Source organism: Salvelinus sp. IW2-2015, linkage group LG31 (assembly GCF_002910315.2).
Source record: "Salvelinus sp. IW2-2015 linkage group LG31, ASM291031v2, whole genome shotgun sequence".
Taxonomy (NCBI): Eukaryota; Metazoa; Chordata; class Actinopteri; order Salmoniformes; family Salmonidae; genus Salvelinus; species Salvelinus sp. IW2-2015.
In genome coordinates this window covers 17,878,631-17,901,313 of record NC_036870.1, presented here as the reverse complement: position 1 = coordinate 17,901,313, position 22,683 = coordinate 17,878,631, and the positions used below count along the sequence as shown (strand labels likewise).

Below are 22,683 nucleotides of genomic sequence, written 5' to 3'. Positions count from 1 at the left end.
TCTTGAAGTGTGACCAATTATGTATAATGTGTTGTGACGTTAGGCAATAGAGGAGGTTGTGACATTGACTTTGTTCATAGGACTTATCTTCAAATTCGAACAGAACATGTATTTGACTTATCGAGAACTTGAAGGTTAAGATGTCACATGATCACAGATCGCAAACCCTTCTCTGTGTAGTAGTTGGCGCAGGTGCATTGTAGCTTAGTTGTCTGCACTGCTGTTCACTTCATCTACACGGTTGAGTTCTAAGAAAACTGGAAATAACCTTTCAGATAAAACACTTTTCCAAACACCTGAGCTATTAAAACAGAGTGAGGTTTTCAACACACAACTCATAGGCTAATGCTGTAAAAGGGATATTGTGTGCTGTCTGCCGTTCTAATCACATGTAAATGATTGTGTACTGACTGTCACATGTAAATTATGTTGTACTCTGTCAGCTAAAGTGGGGGGGGGGGGTTACGTCCACATCAGATAATGAACACTGATGTGAAGAAGGGTCTGTCAAACTGTACATACACCTCTGATACCTCTTAAAGAACTAAAACATGACCTTATTTGTAGAGCTGTTTAAACCATGCCAATAACATGTCAAGTATCTTACTCTTATCTTAATAGTCTACCGTTTATGGTTTGGTATATAGAACAATATGTGGCTTACATTGTGGCTGTAGACAGGGGTATACAGTCTAGACTAAACAGTAACGAGACACGTCCGCAAATACAGTAAACCAGTAAAGTACTGTAAAGTAAATACAGTAAGACAGGTAATTTCCGTTGACAGACTCACAATCTTTCAACAATAAGATCAAATAACTTTCTATAAGTAGTACATTTAATGCCGAGCCCCATTAAAAAAAACGTTTTTCAATAGTTTAATCTCTTGCCCTAAAATCTGTCAATGTCAATTGAATGACTCTGGCTCAGCTTTGTGTGTACAATGTGAGTTTGTGTGTACAATGTCAGCAACCAGGAAATTTGATATTTTATGTGGACACAGGAGGAAGATATGGCCTGTGCTAAAGATAGCTGTGTGTGTGTGTGTGTGCTGCGTATGGGTATGTGTGTTGTGTGTGTGTGTGTGTGTGTGTGTGTGTGTGTGTGTGTTGTGTGTGTGTGTGTGTGTGTGTGTGGTGTGTGTGGTGTGTGTGTGTGTGTGTGTGTGTGTGTGTGTGTGTGTGTGTGTGTGTGTGGTGTGTGTGTGTGTGTGTGTGTGTGTGGTGTGTGTTGTGTGTGTGTGTGTGTGTGTGTGTGTGTGTTCATGGATTTAATTCTAATACTACGTTATTGCCTACCTGTAGGCCTATGTAGCTGGGATTTAAAAAAAAATCATAAACAGAGAGGTCTATTTTGAACAATTCTAAAGTTCGGTTTTGTAAAGTCAATATCTGGCTGAATAGTAAACAGATGTTTGTAGGGGAGCCGTCCTCTTTCAGGCTTTTGGACATTCCTGGATTGATCTCCAGGGCTCCTTTCTCCCAGTGGGGATTGGCTGCAGGGTACACCTGACCTGGACTGTCGTGTCGCTGTCCAGTGTCATGTGGTGAGTTTCAGAAATCCGACTCCATCGCTGTCCGCTTTAATGGTGCTGAATCTCCTATTGTCGCTATTACAGTTTAAACAACATCGGAAGTTTTACTCTTGAGACAAATGTCACTACAGCTCATTTCATAAACGTATTAGACCACGAATTCAATTCAATGAAGTTGAAATTCTACTTCATTACAACATGGATGTTGATGTTGATACTCAGAGAAACCTTAACAAACATTTCACTGGACATGTTTGCCATTATCTTTAATCAATAGGCATATATTTCCTTATTGGAATTCCTGTAAAAGTCATGATTTAAGAAAAAAAAAAAATTCACAGAATACCCTTTTCAAGGTCCTTTTCAAAAGAAAACTTTTACTCTTACTTATGATTTTTCTTCCTTCTTCAGTCGATTTATCATGGGCAATTTAAAGTAATCCATTCAGTGACAGAGAAATTACAAATTACAACCTACCCTTGAGTCAAGGATGTTCCCCCACATGTGTACAGTTGAAGTCAGAAGTTTACATACACTTAGCTTGGAGTCATTAAAACTAATTTTTCAACCACTCCACAAATTTCTTGTTTACAAACTGTAGTTTTGGCAAGTCGGTTAGAACATCTACTTTGTGCATGACACAAGTAATTTTTCCAAAAATTGTTTACAGACAGATTATTTCACACAATTCCAGTTTGTCAGAAGTTTACATACACTAAGTTGACTGTGCCTTTAAAACAGCTTGGAAAATTACAGAAAATTATGTCATGGCTTTAGAAGCTTCTGATAAGCTAATTGACATAATTTGAGTCAATTGGAGGTGTACCTGTGGATGTATTTCAAGGCATACCTTCAAACTCAGTGCCTCTTTGCATGACATCATGGGAAAATCAAAAGAAATCAGCCAAGACCTCAGAAAAACCATTGTAGACCTCCACAAGTCTGGTTCATCCTTGGGAGCAATTTCCAAATGCCTGAAGGTATCACGTTCATCTGTACAAACAATAGTATACAAGTATAAACACCATGGGACCACGCAGCTGTCATACCGCTCAGGAAGGAGACGCGTTCTGTCTCCTAGAGATGAACGTGCTTTGGTGCGAAAAGTGCAAATAAATCTAAGAACAACCGCAAAGGACCTTGAAGATGCTGGAGGAAACAGGTACAAAAGTATCTATATCCACAGTAAAACGAGTCCTATATCGACATAACTTCAAAGGCCGCTCAGCAAGGAAGAAGCCACTGCTCCAAAACCGGCATAAAAAAGCCAGACTATGGTTTGCAACTGCACATGGGGACAAAGATCGTACTTTTTGGAGAAATGTCCTCTGGTCTGATGAAACAAAAATAGAACTGTTTGGCCATAATGACCATTGTTATGTTCGGTGGAAAAACGGGGAGGCTTGCAAGCCAAATAACACCATCCCAACCGTGAAGCAAGGGGGTGGCAGCATCATGTTGTGGGGGTACTTTGCAGCAGGAGGGACTGGTGCACTTCACAAAATAGATGGCATCATTAGCAAGGAAAATTATGTGGATATATTGAACCAACATCTCAAGACATCAGTCAGGAAGTTAAAGCTTGGTTGCAAATGGGTCTTCCAAATGGACAATGATCCCAAGCATACATTTCACATTCTTAAAATAAAGTGGTGATCCTAACTGACCTAAAACAGGGAATTTAGTCTAGGATTAAATGTCAGGAATTGTGAAAAACTGAGTTTAAATGTATTTGGCTAAGGTGTATGTAAACTTCCGACTTCAACTGTATCTATGGGTGTATGCACTACCTTTATCAACTCATTTTTCTGTGCATGGACTGAAGGACATGTTTTCAGGTTGTCATTTTTTTATGAGTGGTCGGGAGAGTTTCGTCAATATCTCATAAAATGGTGTCATATGCAAAGATTGTGTTCGGTTGAAAAACAATCTCCTCACGGTACTCTATTGAGTTAACACTCCATGGACTTCCATACCTACTAGGGATGCACTGCACAGAGCAATTTACTGTATCTCTTTCTGATTGGGATTTCTCTGATGCATATTGTTTCAGCAAATAAATTGAAACAGAGTTCAGATAATTGAAAGCAGTGAAAGAAGTGAAAACGGTCAAGAGACTCATGGCGGTAGACATTTCATTTGACACAACTGACATTGTATCACAGGCACTTCTCCACTACAGGGTCAAAGAGGAGTCAACAGGCTAAGGATGCTACACATGTTTACATTGTTCTAAAGCACAATATACTGCATGTGCTTAACCAGCCACCAATCATACACCCTACAGTAGCATAGACATAAGCCAATAACAATAAGAGTGATCAGTAGCATGTAAAGTGTAGCATAATACTGCATATTGTATACTACGGATAATACTGTATATTAGTCAATGACTCCACAGCCTTGTGAACACAAAATGAGCAACAGAATTCCACAAGCATCACATAATTGCAGTGTAGTTATAACAAAGACAATGGAGCAGAGACAAGTGACGAGTTAAATAGACATTAATTTCTTGTTAATGGGCTTTGTCAACTGTTTTCAACAAAGAGCATTGTTGAAAAACCAAAAGGTTATTCTGTGGTTCAGACGCTTAGGGTGGGGGTTTATAGAAAAAGTAGACAAGCAGAAATAAGTAGCTATTATCAAGCATTAATGCACTCTGGTAGGTACTTTGTAGTCATGTACAGTGACAGGATTTTTGTTTGCTTAAGTCTTACAGTTTTACCGTCTTACCGAGTCTAGAATCACCTAAAGAAAGATAGCAACCGCACACACGTCTCGGTTGATCTGGTTCAACAATCCCTCCAACATGGTCCAGAACCCTTCTTATTGGACCACAACCGTTCAGGCTGTAACATTTTGCTCAGAATATATTTTCTATTTTTGTCTAGTTTGCATATTATAAAGCAATCAAGCAGTCCCACACCTGATTCACTCTGACAGACAATCTGTGAATCTAATTACTTTGCCAAAGCTCCAGAGAAAAGAGAGGACATCCATGTCTGTCTATTGGGGATTTTATAATCCAATCCACCTGAACTGACGTGCATGAAGAGCACATGAATAGGACCAGAGCCATAATACGTCTCTCTCTATACACGCATACTGTGTATTATGTGCACTGAGTAAACAAAACATTAAGAACACCTGCGCTTTCCATGACAGACTGACCAGGTGAATCCAGGTGAAAGCTATGTTCCCTTACTGATATCACTTGTTAAATCCACTTCAATCAGTGTAGATGAATGGGAGGAGATTAAAGAAGGATGTTTCAGCCTTGAGACAATTGAGACATGGATTGCGTATGTCTACCACTCAGAGGGTGAAGGAGCAAAACATTCCTAATGTTTGGTATACTCAGTGTATATCTATAGACATCTCTTTATATAGGGAATCTATATGTATGGATCTGGCTCTGAGAAGGAGCAAACATGCAACAAAGGAGGCATAAAGGAGACATGAAGGAGATCAGTAGTGGTCACTCATATTCAATCTGAAGTGGAACAGCTACAGTATCTTTAGAGAGAAGACAAAAGAACCAGTAAGGTAGAACATGTCTTTACGGTTGTTCTTTAGTATAATTGTGGTAGTTTGACATTCAGAGTACTCTCTTTCCCCTCTATTGACACAAGTGGGCATGTCATACGTCCATTCTATACAGCCTACTACTGCAAACCTACTGAGTGCAACACCCTCTACCACGGCCCTTTCTGTTTCCATCCTCACAACTTCTCTCCCCCTAATCCTACTCTCTCTCTCTCCCCCCTCTCTCTCTCTCGCTCTTTCTCTATCGTTCTTTCTTTCTTTCTTTCTTTCTTTCTTTCTTTCTTTCTTTCTTTCTTTCTCTCTCTCTCTCTCTCTCGCTCTCTCTTTCCCTTCCTATAACCAGTCCCCAAACCTCTCTTTCTATTTCTCTGTATCACTCTCCTCCTCACTCCCGCCTATCTATCTCTCCCTCCTCTCTCTCTCCCTCTACCAAGGGGAGATCCTGCATATTCCCCTGTCTGTCTGACAGTAAGTGATGATGTCTGGGGCCAGTTGCACAGGCCTTCCCATCAAAGGTGTATCCAATTTCTCTCTTGACATGAGGAGGACATCTCTTACAATGTTCTACTTACTTTATCCACCACCGTTTGGATTCCCTGACGTCTAAAAGTTCCTTCTCTGGTCTCTCAATAAGCTACATACAATGTAATGGTCGGGTTAGATTAATTCTGGACAAATGCATACAGCTCAGGAGAATGGATAGAACAGAGAGGATACACTTTATGTCTCACTATTGCTGCTGGTGGATCCAGAACTAGTTGACTAGAAGACTGTACTAGACGAAGAATCAAGGAACAAATATGGCACTATACCACACAGCTTCAGGCATAGCTAATCAATCCCTTCTGATCAATAACCTTATCAAATATACACTTACACAGCATTCTCTCTTCCTCACATTAACTTTTAACACTGGCTGTAAAACTAATGAGAGAGATAAAAACGTTATTGTTCCTCAGGCTCTTAAACATGGCCTGGAGGGTCTATTTGTGGTGGCATAGATCAATAGTAAAACCAAGGCACTGGTTGGTGGAGTCTTTGTTTCATTCATATTCTATTTCTCTCCAGAATGTATTCTCCCGGGTCTTCAAGTTTGTCTCTTTGACTGGATCTGTGGGAATAAGTAAGAGGAGGGTGTAAGGGGGACTAGTGGTATACAATGGCCTTTCAGACAAGCTCAATATTGCCACTCTGCTCTTGTCTGCTCCGCTTCTACCTGGATAATAATGTGACCTTCCGATTCCGATGGTCTTCTGAGATACATCTGAAGGAGGCAGTCTAGTCTGTAGCTGGAGGATATGCTGTTGTGGAGGAAATATTGATAAAAGACACTAGGAAGTGGTTTTTGGACAGCATTCCGCTCAGCGTCACATTCCATTCAGGATCATTGATAGCAGAGTTTATATTAGTGGAGTGCTTTTAATTAAGGTGGTTGGGCAACGTAGGCTGGCGGTGGAACTTAGGCTGGCGGTGGAACGTCGCCGGCGGGCGACGGCAGGGCTTGCCAAGTCTAATGGAGGTATAGCACGGTACTCAGTCACTCTCATCCCCTCCCTCTGTAGCCAGCCCTCCATTCATCCCTCTCTCACTGAGGTCCCATATGGCAAGCTGCAAAGACAAAATTGTCTTCATCATGAAAATGTATGAACACAAAAAATAAGCTTTTTGGTGTAGGGTTAGGGTAAAGGTAGCTAGATAGTTAGTTGAACATCTACAAAGCACCTGTAGGCCACATTCCAAATAAGGTGTTATCGACCCCTCTAACTCATAAATATTAATGTGAAGGTTGAATTAATTGGCAACTTAGAGGATTGTCTCTGTTGTTGGTCACTCTTCAGATATCTGCTGGGATTCAAACAAGAACCAATAAGTGTTTGCTTCCCTAAAGCTGAATATTCCTGACTTGCCTTTCAAAGAGACTTGAGGCTTTAACAATCTATGGATGGAAACAAAGAACTCAATATTCAACACAGTGTGTGTCTATGGACTGTCCTCAACCTTTATATCCTTCAGCAAACTTCCTTTTCTTCCTCTGTATTCTTACACACACTCCGTCACACACAACCTGTCACACACACACACACACACACACACACAGACACATCATCAATGACAACACTGGAGCGGAGCCAATGTAGTGTTGTTGTCTGTGACTCACCAACCACAATCTGAATGATGATGAGGCTCCCTCTGAGAAACAGGCATACACTAATAGGATCTTTGTCTTGTGTTCCCCATATAAGGTGTCTGATGGCAGGACAGTCAGTCCTGGACTGAAGTTGAAATGAATAGGAGAAACAGGTGAAATAGTTGAAAACCAAAACTGTTAATAAACTGAAAACTATTGCTTGAAGATTATGACAAGAGCCAGTTCATGTTTGTAATTCAGTTGGTCAAGATGGAAAGTTATTGGAAATGAAATTAAAATAAAACTTCATATACCTCAAAGTGCTTTACATAATACTGGATAAAGTCACCTCATCCACCACCAATGTGTAGCCCCGACCAGACTAAATAACCCTACTGTTAAATATAGAGTCAACCACTCCAATGTGGTCGGACCACCAGTCCGGTGTGATTGGTCACCTTGTTAGCATGAACACTGATATCATCCCTTCGTGATGGAGACGCCATTTTGTTTGAACTGAGCCCAGTCATCAATCATCTCACTCAAACTCATTATTCAACACTGTTACAATGAATCAAGTGACAGAAGAGACCACGTACATGAATAGAGAGCAGTTTCCCCCGCTGTGACCCAAGGTTGCATCCAAAATGGTACTCTGTTCCCTATATAGTGCACTAAGTGGTGTACTATATAGTGAATAGGGTGCCCTTTCAGACACAACCCTAGTTATCATGGACACATGGAGCTGAATTTGTTTCAAATCCCACATGTCGTATGAAAAAAAACACAGGACAAACACAGACATGCATTATCCTAACATCAATGGTTTGACATTTGAGAGTCATTACTTCTCACATCAATAGAGCCTGCACTTTCTAGCGCCATTTTGAACTTCTAATGCAGTAGGGATAATAAGGAAGGGAGTGGTTTGTGACTCACTAGAGCAGCTGCTCACCGATATGTCAGTTCATACCGTAGTTACACCTGCAAAGCTGCCTAAACATCTGCTATGCGGATGTCGTACAAAGCTGTTAACTCAATCTGATGGATTCAGTCTTTTTTAACACAATAATGTTATTTCTCTAATTTTCTTTGTGTTGACGCACTGTGGCCTCATTCAAAATTCACTCCGTTTTGCCAAACAGCATTACTGTGGGATATGTAAAAATGTCCACACAATAAGACTGTCCTCTATTCTTACTAGCTGTTTGTATCTATCTGCAGCAGGCTGACTTGTTAATTACACATTTTATGCATCACATAATGGCTTGCACTTCAAATCCACTGACATTTTCAATATGGTATAAAAAAACACAATATGATCCGAGCCAAGAGACATTATCATGTTGTATATATTTTATGATTCATTGTTGTGGGAGAGTCTCTGTCTCTGAAAGGAGGGAGAGGGAGAGGGAGAGGAAAAAAGAAAGAGCTAGAAAGAGAGGTAGAATGATAAAAAAAGCGAGAAAACATGATTTTGTATAATTAAAGCCCAAACACAGAAATATGAAATGTTTTTTTCCACCAGGTTTGCTGACATGGTAGTCAACTTGATGATGATTGGTTGTGATTCTGTAATCTCAGAGTCCCATTCGATCCCTTGTCCTGTTATCAGATGGAGATAGTGACATGTTGAGTGATACCTGCTGGGGATCAAGTTGATTCTGTTATCCACATGGTGGTGACATAGAGCCTCACCCCGGTCACCTGCCATGCCGTGTCGTATCATGCCATCGTATCACCACAGTTCTCTACATAATAAGCATATCTCTGTCTGTTTCTCTCTGCCTCTCCACCCTGCTGCCCTTGTCTTCCTTGTCTTCACCCTGCCTCCCCCTCTATCTATGTCTATACTCCCTCTACCTCCCTCTACCCTCCCACCTCTCTCCTCTAGCCTCCCACCTCTCTTCCTCTACCTCCCCCCCTACCTTCCACCTCTTCTCCTCTTCCTCCCTACCTTCCCACCCCTCCCCTCTACTCCCCCCTACCTCCTTCCTCTCCACTCTACCTCCCTCTAGCTCCCACCCCTCCCCCTCTACCTCCCCCCTCTACCTCCCCCCTCGACCTCCCACCTCTCTCCCTCTACCTCCCTCACCTCCCACCTCTCTCCCTCCCACCCTCCTCTACTTCCCACCTCTCTCCCTCTAACTCCCACCTCTCTCCTCCACCTCCCTTACTCTCTACCTCCCACCTCTCTCCCCTCTCCCTCTACCTCCCACCCTCTCCCTCCACCTCCCTCTACCTCCCACCTCTCTCCCTCCACCTCCTCTCCCTCCCACCTCTCTCCCTCCACCTCAACTCCCTCTACCCTCCCACTCTTTCTCCTACTACCTCCCACCTCTCCTCCCTCTACCTCCCTCCACCTCCCTCTACCTCCACCTCTCCCCCTCTACCTCCACCTCTCTCCCTCACCTCCCTCACCTCCACCTCTCTCTTCCCCTCCCTCTACCTCCACCTCTCTCCTCTACCTCCCACCTCTCTCCCTCCACCTCCCTCTACCTCCACCTCTCCCTCCACCCCCTCTACCTCCCATCTTCCTCCCTCCACCTCTCTACCTCCCACCTCTCTCCCTCTACCTCCCTCCATCTCCCTCTACCTCCCACCTCTCTCCCTCCACACTCCTTCTACCTCCCATCTTTCTCCCTCCACCTCCCTCTACCTCCCACCTCTCTCCTCTACCTCCCTCCACCTCCCTCTAACCTCCCACCTCTCTCCCTCTACCTCCCACCCTCTCTCCCACCTCCCTCTACCTCCCACCTCTCTCCCTCCACCTCCCTCTTACCTCCCATCTTTCTCCCTCCACCTCCCTCTACCTCTACCTCCCACCTCTCTCCTCTACCTCCCTCCACCTCCCTCAACCTCCCACCTCTCCCCCTCTACCTCCCCCCTCTACCTCTCACCTCTCCCTACCTCCCTCTACCTCCCTCCCCCCCTCCCTCTACCCCCTGCCTCTCCTCTTCTCTCCTTCACTACTCTCTCCTGTCTTTCAGTCTCCTCGCCCCATTTTTTTCCTCCCACAGGATACCCGCTTCTTCTGATTTAATAGCCCTCTCCATCTCCATCTCCCTCCCTCTCTCTCTCCTCACTACCTCTCCTCTTCCCTCTGTTAATCAGAGATAACCAATCCCAGTTGTGACATGATTAATATCCATCTAAAGCGTCTTGGTGACCACAGATACCATGGCAGCACAGATAATGTCATTACTATTAGCAGCAGCATAAATCGATCCACCATAACTTTGTCTCCAGACCCGCCAGGCAGCAGGGACTTTTAAGTCACTGCTGATTTATTCATCCTGATCCATAAATGTAACATTTGTTATTCATAAACTGAACGTTTTAATAATATATGCATGTGCTCACAGGCACAATGTGACGTGGCAAAAGGTCAAATGTCAAAAAGAGGAGTAGATTCAGGTTTCATTACAACACATCCTATAGGTTGGATCTCTGTAAGATGGCCACATTCTGACTGGGTCAATCCTAAAGTACATTGATAACCTGTGGATTTCAGTTAAGACATAACATCATCATTGTATCTCTGTCTCTACATGTACTCAGGACTATTTACATGATGGTTTATGTTTTAGAAATGTACACATCCCACTATGTGATTAATAGTGACTGGGTGACCTATTATATAATCCATAGACTATAGATACAGTACACGTACATGACAATGACATTCCATCTATTGCGAATGACAGACAGGCTTTGCACCTCACGTGTTATTTTTCGGTAAGATTAACATTAGCATTTTGCCATTGATTGAAATAAAGGAGTCCATTATTGCGGGGATAAAGGCACTTGAGTTGTCAAGCACTAATTGAGCTGCGTGGACACTGTGGACTGTGTGTTGTCGGTGTATCTCTCTCTTCACAGCCAACAACTTTCTGCAAAACAAATCACCTGGCTCCTCTCCACTTTTGCAGGGTTATTCACCTCCAGGCAAATGGTTAAAATACAAAATAAATAAACATAAATATGGGTTGTATTTACAATGGTGTTTGTTCTTCACTGGTTGCCCTTTTCTTGTGGCAACAGGTCACAAATCTTGCTGCTGTGATGGCACACTGGTATTTCACCCTGTAGATATGGGACATTATCAAAATTGGATTTGGTTTCTAATTCTTTGTGGGTCTGTGTAATCTGAGTGAAATATGTGTCTCTAATATGGTCATACATTTGGCAGGAGGTCAGGAAGTGCAGCTCAGTTTCCACCTAATTTTTTGGGCAGTGTGCACATAGCCTGTCTTCTCTTGAGAGCCAGATCTGCCAATGGCAGCCTCTCTCAATAGCAAAGCTATGCTCACTGTACATAGTCTGTACATAGTCAAAGCTTATCTGAATTTTGGGTCTGTCACAGTGATCAGATATTCTGCCACTGTGTACTCTCTTTTTAGGGCCAAATAGCATTCTAGTTTGCTAATTTTTTTGTTGTTAATTCTTTCCAATGTGTCAAGTAATTATCTTTTTGTTTTCTCATGATTTGGTTGGGTCTTATTGTGTAGCAGTCCGGGGGATCTGTGGGGTCTGTTCGTGTTTGTGAACAGAGCCCCTGGACCAACTTGCTTAGGGGACTCTTTTCCAGGTTCATCTCTCTGTATGTGATGGCTTTGCTATGGAAGGTTGGGAATTGTTTCCTTTTAGGTGGTTGTAGAATTTAACGGCTCTTTTCTGGATTTTGATAATTAGTGGATATCGGCCTAATTCTACTCTGCATGCATTATTTGGTGTTTTACGTTGTACAGGAAGGATATTTTTGCAGAATTCTGCATGCAGAGTCTCAATTTGGTCTTTGTCCCGTTTTGTGAATTCTTGGTTGGTGAGCGGACCCCAGACCTCACAACCATAAAGGGCAATGGGTTCTATAATGGATTCATGTATTTCTTACCAGATCCTAATTGTTATGTCGAATTTGATGTTCCTTTTGATGGCGTAGAAGGCCCTTCTTGCCTTGTCTCTCAGATCGTTCACAGATTTGTGGAAGTTATCTGTGGCACTGATGTTTAGGCCGAGGTATGTATAGTTTTTTGTATGCTCTAGAGTAACGGTGTCTAGATGGAATTTGTATTTGTGGTCCTGGCAACTGGCAAGCTTATATTTTTGTCTTACTAAGATTTGTTGTCATGGGCTGTGTTTTTTTTAAACTGCACACTTGTTTGTGTACATGGATTTTATAATCTTGTATGTTTTTCCCCCAACACCGCATTCCATCAAATTATATAGCAGACCCTCATACGAAAATCAACAAAGCATGAGAAGACTTTGCCTTTGTTTTGGTTTGTTTGTTTGTCAATTAGGGTGTGCAGGGTGAATACTTGGTCTATCGTACGGTAATTTGGTAAAAAGCCAATCTGAAATTTGCTCATTACATTGTTTTCACTGAGGAAATGTGTGAGTCTGCTGTTAATGATAATGCAGAGGATTGTCCCAAGGTTGCTGTTGATGCATCTCCCGCTGTATTTATTGGGGTCAAATTTACCATCAACACCACATGTAAGGACCGACGCCGGGGATGAGAAGCAGGTACGGGGAGTCAAACATATAATCAGGAAACACACATAAAACAAGACAGGAACAGCGTCAGCACACGGGTACACAAGGACATAAGACAATAAATGCAGAAGTCGGGAACAGAGCGGGGAACCAGACAGATATGGGGGAGGTAATGACAGAGGTGATTGAGTCCAGGTGATTCCAATAATCGCTGATGCGCGTGACGGGGGAAGCCAGATGTGCGTAATGATGATGGCAGGAGTGCGCAATGCTGGGGAGCCTGGCTCCTCAGTAAAAGGCACATGACAGCCCGCTTGGAGTTCGCCAAAAGGCACCTAAAGGACTCTCAGACCTTGAGAAACAAGATTCTCTGGTCTGATGAAACCAAGATTGAACTCTTTGGCCCAAATGCCTAGCATCACATCTGGGAGAAACCTTGCACCATCACTACGGTGAAGCATAGCACGTGCTCCAGCAGGTATATCTCACTGGTCACCTCCAAAGCCAATTCTTCCTTTGGCCGCCTCTCCTTCCAGTTCTCTGCTGCCAATGACTGGAACGAACTGCAAAAATCTCTGAAGCTGGAGACTCTTACCTCCCTCACTAGCTTTAAGCACCAGCTGTCAGAGCAGCTCACAGATCACTGCACCTGTACATAGCTCATCTGTAAATAGCCCATCCAATCTACCCCATCCCCATACTCTATTTATTTATTTATCTTGCTCCTTTGCACCCCAGTATCTCTACTTGCACATTCATCTTCTGCACATCCTACCATTCCAGTGTTTAATTGCAATATTGTAATTACTTTGCCACCATGGCCTATTTATTGCCTTACCTCTCTTATCCTACCTCATTTGCACATGCTGTATATCGATTTTCCTACTGTATTATTGATTGTATGTTTGTTTATTCCATGTGTAACTCTGTGTTGTTGTATGTGTCGAACTGCTTTACTTTATCTTGGCCAGGTCGCAGTTGCAAATAAGAACTTGTTCTCAACTAGCCTACCTGGTTAAATAAAGGTCAAATAAATAAATACAAAAATTAAAAGAAATGGTGGTGGCAGCATCATGCTGTGGGGATGTTTTCAGTGGCAGGGACTGGAAGACTAGTCAGGATTGAGGGAAAGATGAACGGAGCAAAGTACAGAGAGATCCTTGATGAAAACCTGCTCCAGAGCGCTCAGGACCTCAGACTGGGGCGAAGGTTCACCTTCCAACAGGACAATGACACTAAGCACACAGCCAAGACAACGCAGGAGTGGCTTCGGGACAAGTCTCTGAATGTCCTTGAGTGGCCCAGCCAGAGCCCGGACTTGAACCTGATCTAACATCTGGAGAGACCTGAAAATAGCTCTGCGGCGATGCTCCCCATCCAACCTGACAGAGCTTGAGAGGATCTATAGAGAAGAATGGGAGAAACTCCCCAAATACAGGTGTGCCAAGCTTGTAGCGTCACACCCAAGAAGACTCGAGGCTGTAATCGCTGCCAAAGGTGCTTCAACAAAGTACTGAGTAAAGGGTCTGAATACTTATGTAAATGTCATATTTCAGTTTTTATTTTTAATACATTTGCTAAAATTTCTAAAAACCTGTTTTTGCTTTGTCATTATGGGGTATTGTGTGTAGATTGATGAGGGAAAAAAACAATTGAATGAATTTTAGAATAAGGCTGTAATGTAACAAAATGTGGAAAAAGTCAAGGGACTGTATATGTTTTTGCTCGCTCTCTTTCTCTCGCTTTCTCTTTCTTTCAACCTCCATGATTTAGACTTTGTTTAAAAGCTCTGTGTGAGTGTCATGTAGGCCTACAGGACTATGTGTCCAGAACCATTGTCAAATATATCTGGGTAGAAAGGAAGAAAGCACACAGCATCCTCTTCTGAGAGAAGTCTATAGTGCCTATAAGTGATGGGGGACCTTATCTGTGTGATTTTAGAGGGGTTAGGTTCAAAGTGTTTATTTTTTTAAGACTAAGTGGTTATGGATCAAGGTCACTGCAAATTGAGGTTCTGTAGGCCTATCTAAGATTTTTTTAAACATGTTTACTTTGTAAAGTAACATATGAAATCAGAAAAAAGATGAGACTCCTGTTAACATGCCTTAGCAATTCTAATTATTCAATTTACAACTATTCATTTTTACAAAAGTTTAGAAAAGAGACTTTTAGAATCCAAACTTGTCAACTGCAATGTGAAGATTCTGGAATGTTTGTTGAAAACATCTTCCACTGATATATAAGATGCAAATCAACTTTCGTTTTATGATGAATTTGTTGCTTTGGCGTAGGACAGTCATAAGGACTTACGTAGAAACCTTGAACTTCAGTGCGTCATCAGACTCACCTACTCCATTCGCTTCACTTGGACATTCCTATTACAACGGGAACAATAAGCAGAGTGCTAAGGAGGGTCATAGGGGAACGTTTGAAAGTAATATCGACCATATGCAAAATACCACGACGGATGTTAGTCATCACACAGCTCAAGTACATGTCAAGTAAATGTACTTGATTTAAAGCGAATTAAGATACCTGTCGCACTTCTACCCCTTGCTATATAACCTAGTGCAGTACCACAGTGTGGTCACAAAGACCCAACAGGACCAAGGTGTAGGCGCTGTAGAGCGACAGAGCGCGCGGACTGGAGCAGAGAGGGAACTGAGCGGAGGTTTCAACCAAGGAGGGAACATTTCATTTTTGCGCACGCTTAAGACACTTATATGGAGAGGAGACGATACCAATTTCCGCAGGTGTAAACATCGAGCTCTCAAAAGTCATAGAGAGTGGTTGAAAAACATTTAAACTCAGTTTACAAGTGCTTTAATAGCCTATTTCTACTTTTGAAAATAGAAACAAACGAAGAAAGAATAGTTTTAGGGCGGAAGAGTTGCGCGCAACAAATAGCTGCATCATGAAATTACTTCTACCGCTTGTGATAGCTTTTATTGCTATTGCCCAATTTTTTTGTGAAGAAATTGGTCCAAAAGAAGATCTTGATTATTGGACAAACGATCAAATTACGGTAGGAATGATTTAATGATTTGACATAACAAGACAATTATATATATGTTTTGTTAGAATCGTCTAATAAACGAATAAAAAAATGGACATGTAAAAATGTATGATTGCTTAACTATTGGAAAAAATATTGTTTAATTTAATGGCACAGCCTTGTGTTTTGTTTACCAAAATTGTTTAAACCTATTTTTTATCACACATGTTATAAAATATTTCACCTGTTTCGGAGAGTTTGGTGATGCGTAATTAAGCATGTATAGGGACAAAACATCAACCAACACAAATTATATATCGGGTGAAAGATTTGTTATGATTCATTGAGCGTAAATTATGAGCTCTTAGCTCAGTGTACAGCGATCATTACTTTAGTCCCAGATTGAAGCTTCATTCACATGTAGCGCACGTTCAACCTTTGACATTGCGGGTTGGGCGACTGCCAAGTCTCTGGGCGGCTCTTGGGGCATATTTCTCATAAACTTCAGTCAGATTGGGAACATTCAGCAGGTAGGCCTATGTGATCATTGCCATTAGCAGCGGGCCCCTGCTTTTAGACTAATGTTGACTCTAGAAATATAGGCTACCCAGTCAGATAAAAATAGGATCGAATATGAAAGTTCACACGGGGTGTCTTTAGTGTAATATATTGATTGCCCTGCGAGATTAGATCTAGAGCTATAAAAATTATACGATATTTTACGCAGAGCTATAGGCTTGTAGGCTATAAGGGAGTCTGTCTCCCCCTCCTCCTATACCCTATGTCTAATGTTCCGTTAATTTGATTTCCTCCCTCGTGCAGGGCGAGTGGCTGTCGTCTGACCCGTTCAGAGAGATACTGCGGAGGATGACGCGGAAACCGCGGCCTCATCAGTTCTTTGGCCTGATGGGGAAACGCTCCTCCGGTAAGACCGTGCCTCCTCGCGCCTCGCCCTGTCCCCATTCTTCAGTCTCTATTAGACACTTTCCCGTTTATTGCCATTAAAATGAATCACAGTAATAGCTATGCATTATTATTGCAATTCATAATTACAAACTGTATATCAATATCTTTACGCACGTTTTTTGGCTATTCATAAAGGAAATGACATTATTGTAGGCCTACATTGATTGATGTTTTCCCCCTTTCTTCCAACAGCGAATGCACAGATAACCCGAAAAAGTAAGTGACAAACTCATAATTAATTCATCTTTTTAATTAATATTGGAGAAGATTTCCCAATAATTGTCCTTGCATACCGAAATATAAAGCCATGGTTTATTCAGTTATAATTCGTTTTACTGACATGTTACAAAGGCTCAAGGACTGTGCATAACTGAGCAAGTGAGGCACAAGGACTGTGCATAACTGAGCAAGTGAGGCACAAGGACTGTGCATAACTGAGCAAGTGAGGCACAAGGACTGTGCATAACTGAGCAAGTGAGGCACAAGTGTGTAGGCTAGGCAGGCGCTGGTAGCCTATCAGGCAAGGTTGGGGATTATTTGCACATCAGGTCAGGTGTTACAAGTTATGACGTTTGATGACGTTGACTCCATGAGTACTGTTCACCTGTACTTCACCATGTGGGTTGTAGAGGTTCGTGCTAACCTTGCGTGGGAGGGAGAACACACACCAAATGTTGCCCAGCAGCAAAATAAGAAAATGCATGGGTTGAATAATGATATTTAGTTTGCATAATGGTAAGTAAAAGTCAAACGAAAGAGAGGGAGAGAGAGAAAAAAAATTGTTAGATGTTTTAATTAAATCACAACCCACACAGCTAACAGGTCGTTTGAGGGATTTAAGGAGACAGTAGGTGGTCTTCAATGCCTTTAAAACCCCAAAATTCCCTCGCTAGGGTACATCCTTTTAATTCTGCCTTGAAGACCTCTATTCCCTCACTAGGATACGTAGTCTTAAGTCTGCCTTGAAGACCACTCCATTTCTTCGCTAGGATGGTAGTGTTAATTCTGCCTTCAAGACCCCTTGACCCCTTGTTGAGGCCCACAACCCCCCCTCCCCCCCCACACACACACATTTTTCCATGGGGTTTATAGAAATTTCTAGCATATTTCATGCAATTCTACTCATTTTGCCATGGGGCAGAGAGATTATTTTTCTTAAATATTATATACATTTTACAGCAATTCTAACCATTTTGCCATGGGGGTGGAGATCATTTTTTCAGTTTTAAAGATAATTTCCGGTAATTCTTCACATTTTGCCACGACTTATGCCATGTTAATGACGTCTGAGTGTGACTAACGAAATCCATGGGGCCCCCCTGGAGTCAGTCAGTATTCGTCCATGATTACTACAAGTTTAGATAGCTGGCTAACTTACCAATGTAAAAATTGTTAGCTGACATGGCTAATTGAGCGACTCAGTGATGACATAACAAGAGAAAAATTGCTAATGCACAACCAAATTTTGAAATTGCACCTTGTGTATTCAACTATTCTAACTCTCAACAGTAAATTGAGACCCCGACTGAGTAAAACAATGTGATGACGTTGAATCAACATGGAAAAAGTCATCCAAGAAAGGAAATTTGTCAAACAACTTTGAACCTAAATCCAATGACATAGTGATATCATATGTTTTTTGACGCTGAATTTACTGTCATTAACTCAACCAAATGTAAATCAAAACTGACATCTGTGCCCAGTGGGCGAGAGAGAGGGATATCCCACATCCCCTCTGTTCAGTCATTTAGGCATTTCTTAAATGACTCCCCTACTCAGCGAAAGGAGGCAGCAAGTTCAGCATAAATACATATAGTGCATTTAGAAAGTATTCAGAACGAATCCCTTTTAACACATTTTGTTACGTTACAGCCTTATTCTAAAATGGATTTAAAAAATAATAATCCTCATCAATCTACACACAATACCCCATAATGACAAAGCAAAAACTGATTTTTTGAATTTTTTGCACATTTATTACAAATTAAAGACAGAAATTCCTTATTTACATAAGTATTCAGACCCTTTGCTATGAGACTCGAAATTGAGCTCAGGTGCATCCTGTTTCCATTGATCATCCTTGGGATGTTTCTACAACTTTATTGGAGTCCACCTGTGGTAAATTCAATTGATTGGACATTATTTGGAAAAGCACACACCTGTCTATATAAGGTCCCACAGTTGACAGTGCATGTCAGAGCAAAAACCAAGAACACAGTGGCCTCCATCATTCTTAAATGGAAGAAGTTTGGAACCACCAAGTCTCTTCCTAGAACTGGCTGCCTAGCCAAACTGAGTAATCGGGGGAGAAGGTCCTTGGTCAGGGACCCGATGGTCACTCTGACAGAGCTCCAGAGTTCCTCTGTGGTGATGGGAGCACCTTCCAGAAGGACAACCATCTCTGCAGCACTTCACCAATCAGACTTTTATGTTAGAGTGGCCAGACGGAAGCCACTCCTCAGTAAAAGGCACATGACAGCTCGCTTGGAATTTGCCAAAAGGCACCTAAAAACCAGATTCTCTGGTCTGATGAAACCAAGATTGAACTATTTGGCCTGAATGCAAAGCGTCACATCTGGAGGAAACCTGGGACCATCCCTACGGTGAAGCATGGTGGTGGTAGCATCATGCTGTGGTGATGTTTTTCAGCGGCAGGGACTGGGAGACTAGTCGGGATCGAGGGAAAGATGAATAGAGCAAAGTACTGCGAGATCCTTGATGACAACCTGCTCTAGAGGCGTTTAGGACCCCCCTTAAGCACACAGTCAAGACAACGCAGGAGTGGCTTCAGGACAAGTCTCTGAATGTCCTTGAGTGGCTCAGCCAGAGTCCGGACTTGAACCCAATCTAACATCTCTGGAGAGACCTGAAAATAGCTGTGCAGCGGCGCTTCCTATCCAACCTGACAGCTTGAGAGGATCTGCAGAGAAGAATGGGAGAAACTCCCTAAATACAGGTGTGCCAAGCTTGTAGCGTCATACCCAAGAAGACTCGAGGCTGTAATCGCTGCCAAAGGTTCTTTAACAAAGTACTGAGTAAAGGGTCTGAATACTTATGTAAATGTGATATTTCCCATGGGGTCTTTAGAAAATGTTGCCGGACCGGTACCCCCTGTATATAGCCTCGTTATTGTTGTGTAATTTTCTTGTATTACTTTTTGATTTTATGATTTTTTAAAAACTTTAGTTTGTTTAGTAAATATTTTCTTAACTCTATTTCTTGAACTGCATTGTTAAGGGCTTGTAAGTAAACATTTCATGGTAAGGTCTACACCTGTTGTATCCGGCGCATGTGACAAATACAATTTGATTTGATTTAAAATAAAATAAAAATATGTAAATAAGGTATTTCTGTTTTTCGCTTTGTCGTTATGGGGTAGTGTGTGTGTAGATTGTTGAGGGAAAACAATACATTTTATAATAAGGCTGTAACGTAACAACATTTGGAAAAAGTCAAGGGGTCTGAATATTTTCTGAATTTACTGAATATCTGGTATAGACCAATGTGTTGCAGGAGCCTTGATGCAGGCATGACTGTACGTCAGTCATCATTAGAGGCAAGGAGAGAGAAAGAGAGAGGGGAGGGAGATAGAAGGAGCAAGAGAGAGAGAGGTAGAGAGAGAGAGGTAGAGAGAGATACCAAAGGAGAGAGAGGAATGGAAGGAGAGAGCGAAGGAGAGAGATGTGGAAAGAGCAAAGGTGAGCGAGAGAGGGAGGCAGAGAAAGGGGGAGAGAGAGAGTGCTTCAATCAATGCCCCAAGGACATTTAGGCATTAAATTAGATTGGTTACGCGGATGATGGAAAGATGGACCCGAGGATCTCACCCTTCCATTCACACAAACTTTTGAATATAATATATACATTATAGAGTATATATATTATATATATACATTATACAGTATACATATAATATAATATATACATTATAATATATTACAGTATATAACACACAATGGAGTGACTCGTGACTCGTGACTAGACCACCAATGGAAGTTGCACAGGATGCAGTCGCCCGTTACGATCATCATGATTCCCAAACCCCTGATGTGTTGCCAGATAGGGTATGTTGACAGATTGGTTATCCCAGGGGTCTCACGCAGAGTTTTATAACCCCACCACTCCCCCTTCTCCCCCACATCCTCCTGTCTCCCCCATTCCCTCCACCCTTATACTGTATTCTATTCCATTAGTGTGATTGACAGAGTCTGACAGAGACGTCCGTCAGTCTGTGATGCAAGTGTCCCCTCAGTACGTGCATCCTATCCCGCCCTCCTAGGAAAAACAATCTCCAACCACTACCCTTCCTTCCAAAACGTGTGGGTGGCCGCCGCTATATCTCTCAGTCACTAGGGCAAGGGGACGGGGACTGAGTCCATCCATCAATTTGCACAAGACTAGATATCTGCCAGAGTAAGGGGAGTGTAGATATTAGTCTACACACTCTCCTCTCACCATTAGGTTATACACTATTCATTGCATCACTGACTAAAATGATTGGTCACACGTTATTTGGATAGTCCAGATAGATGTTCTACAGATGTTCATACTGTCAACACACTATCTGTTGATAAGCAACTGCTTGCTAAGGTTACAGTTAGGGTTAGAATAAGGGTAAGGGTTAAGGTTAGGGCTAGGGTTAAGTTTAGGGTCAGGGTGTAAATAATATTGTCAGTTACTGGAAAAACTCACACCTTTTTGTTCTGCACACTAGTCACTGCATCACTCATTGTCTATAATTGCAGTGTCAATGGTATTTGCTGTCTTCTCTTTCAGGGCATAAAATTAACTCCTTTGTTGGATTGATGGGCAAGAGGAGCCAAGACGAACCAGGTACAGGCCTCATATTAGCTTTTTACACTACTGAGTCGAACCGAGCTGAACCAAGCTGTTCTTAGCTGGCCTGGTTACGAATCCACAATAATTGCTGGAACTGTGCTAAAAATGACAATCTGAAAATAATCTGTGCTGTGTTATTTACAAGCTTTCTCTTCCACTATAGATTCATATGAGTGGAACACACAACAGAACTACAACAAGCGCCGCTAACCAGTTAATCTGTATTCAGTCCTCTGCTATTGGTCCGCTTCTCAACAAGTCATCCCTACAGAAGATTGGAAGGCGTGTCTGATGCGTAGTTTTGTTTCCTCCAAAATATGTGTAGTGAAATTTATTGTAAGTTACCGTAATAAAATGTCTGTTTTCACAACGTGATGATGTAGCTGTACTGTACTTGACTGTGCCAATTTGATTTGTTCAGGAAGAATGCAGGAGTGTGATCTGAATAGGGTTACAAAATTCTGTTAGTTTTCCTAATAATTCCCAGGTTTTCCAGAAATTCCAGTTGGAAGATTGGAATTAGAAGGGAAATCATAAGAAGGACATTTCCAGAATATTCCAACTAGGATTTCTGGGAAAACCTGGGAAATTTGTGAAAGCTAGTGGACTGTTGTCACCCTCGGTGTGAACTGATACCCCTACCGTACCTTACAGAAACATTATGTTATTTAATGTATGTCAAAGTATTAGTACCATCACCATATCATATGTTCCAGAGAATACTGTTGTCGTGGACCATCAAAGCAAAGCTCTACCCCAGGGTATGTAGAAAATTGCACTGCCAATCCCACTGTCTAGTGCCTCAACTGTTTTAATCACAACTGATTGTGCTGTAAATAAACTAAATACTCTGGTACACTACAGACATGCTGCTCCATCAGGACATGCTCTCGTTTAAATTGACTGTAAATCAAACTGTCATGTTTCTGAAACCAAGACGTATGGTATGACAGAATACTTGTATGTAATTGTGGCTTGATATATTAAAACTATTTTCTTTATTGGTGGAACTTTAATTTCTTATTTTCACTGGTGGACTGTGCTGTGTAGAGGGTGTTGATAATGTGGAGTGGTCCACCCTCTAGTGGACAAAGTAAGTAGCACAAAGTTGTCAAATTGGGCAACCCCTCCCTCTCACACAAGTGCATATGATCCAATATCCATACCACTTAGAAT

General features: G+C 42.0%; 1 protein-coding gene across 1 annotated transcript; it reads left to right on the top strand.

The window, feature by feature from the left end:
• The first annotated feature begins 15,092 nt into the window (after positions 1 to 15,092).
• On the top strand, positions 15,093 to 22,508 carry LOC111955844 (protachykinin-like). The gene is made up of 5 exons (XM_023976186.2): positions 15,093 to 15,735; positions 16,528 to 16,630; positions 16,864 to 16,887; positions 21,445 to 21,501; positions 21,671 to 22,508. Exons 1-5 carry the CDS (start codon positions 15,625 to 15,627, stop codon positions 21,715 to 21,717), a joined length of 342 nt encoding a protein of 113 aa, XP_023831954.1. The 5' UTR covers positions 15,093 to 15,624; the 3' UTR covers positions 21,718 to 22,508.
• The last annotated feature ends 175 nt before the right edge of the window (positions 22,509 to 22,683 follow it).

Excerpts from the sequence above, each read along its gene's own strand:
- LOC111955844 (XM_023976186.2), top strand. The coding sequence starts at position 15,625 with ATGAAATTACTTCTACCGCTTGTGATAGCTTTTATTGCTATTGCCCAA. Across the intron at positions 15,736-16,527 it reads GGACAAACGATCAAATTACG|GGCGAGTGGCTGTCGTCTGA; the intron begins GTAGGAATGATT and ends TCCCTCGTGCAG. Across the intron at positions 16,631-16,863 it reads GATGGGGAAACGCTCCTCCG|CGAATGCACAGATAACCCGA; the intron begins GTAAGACCGTGC and ends TTCTTCCAACAG.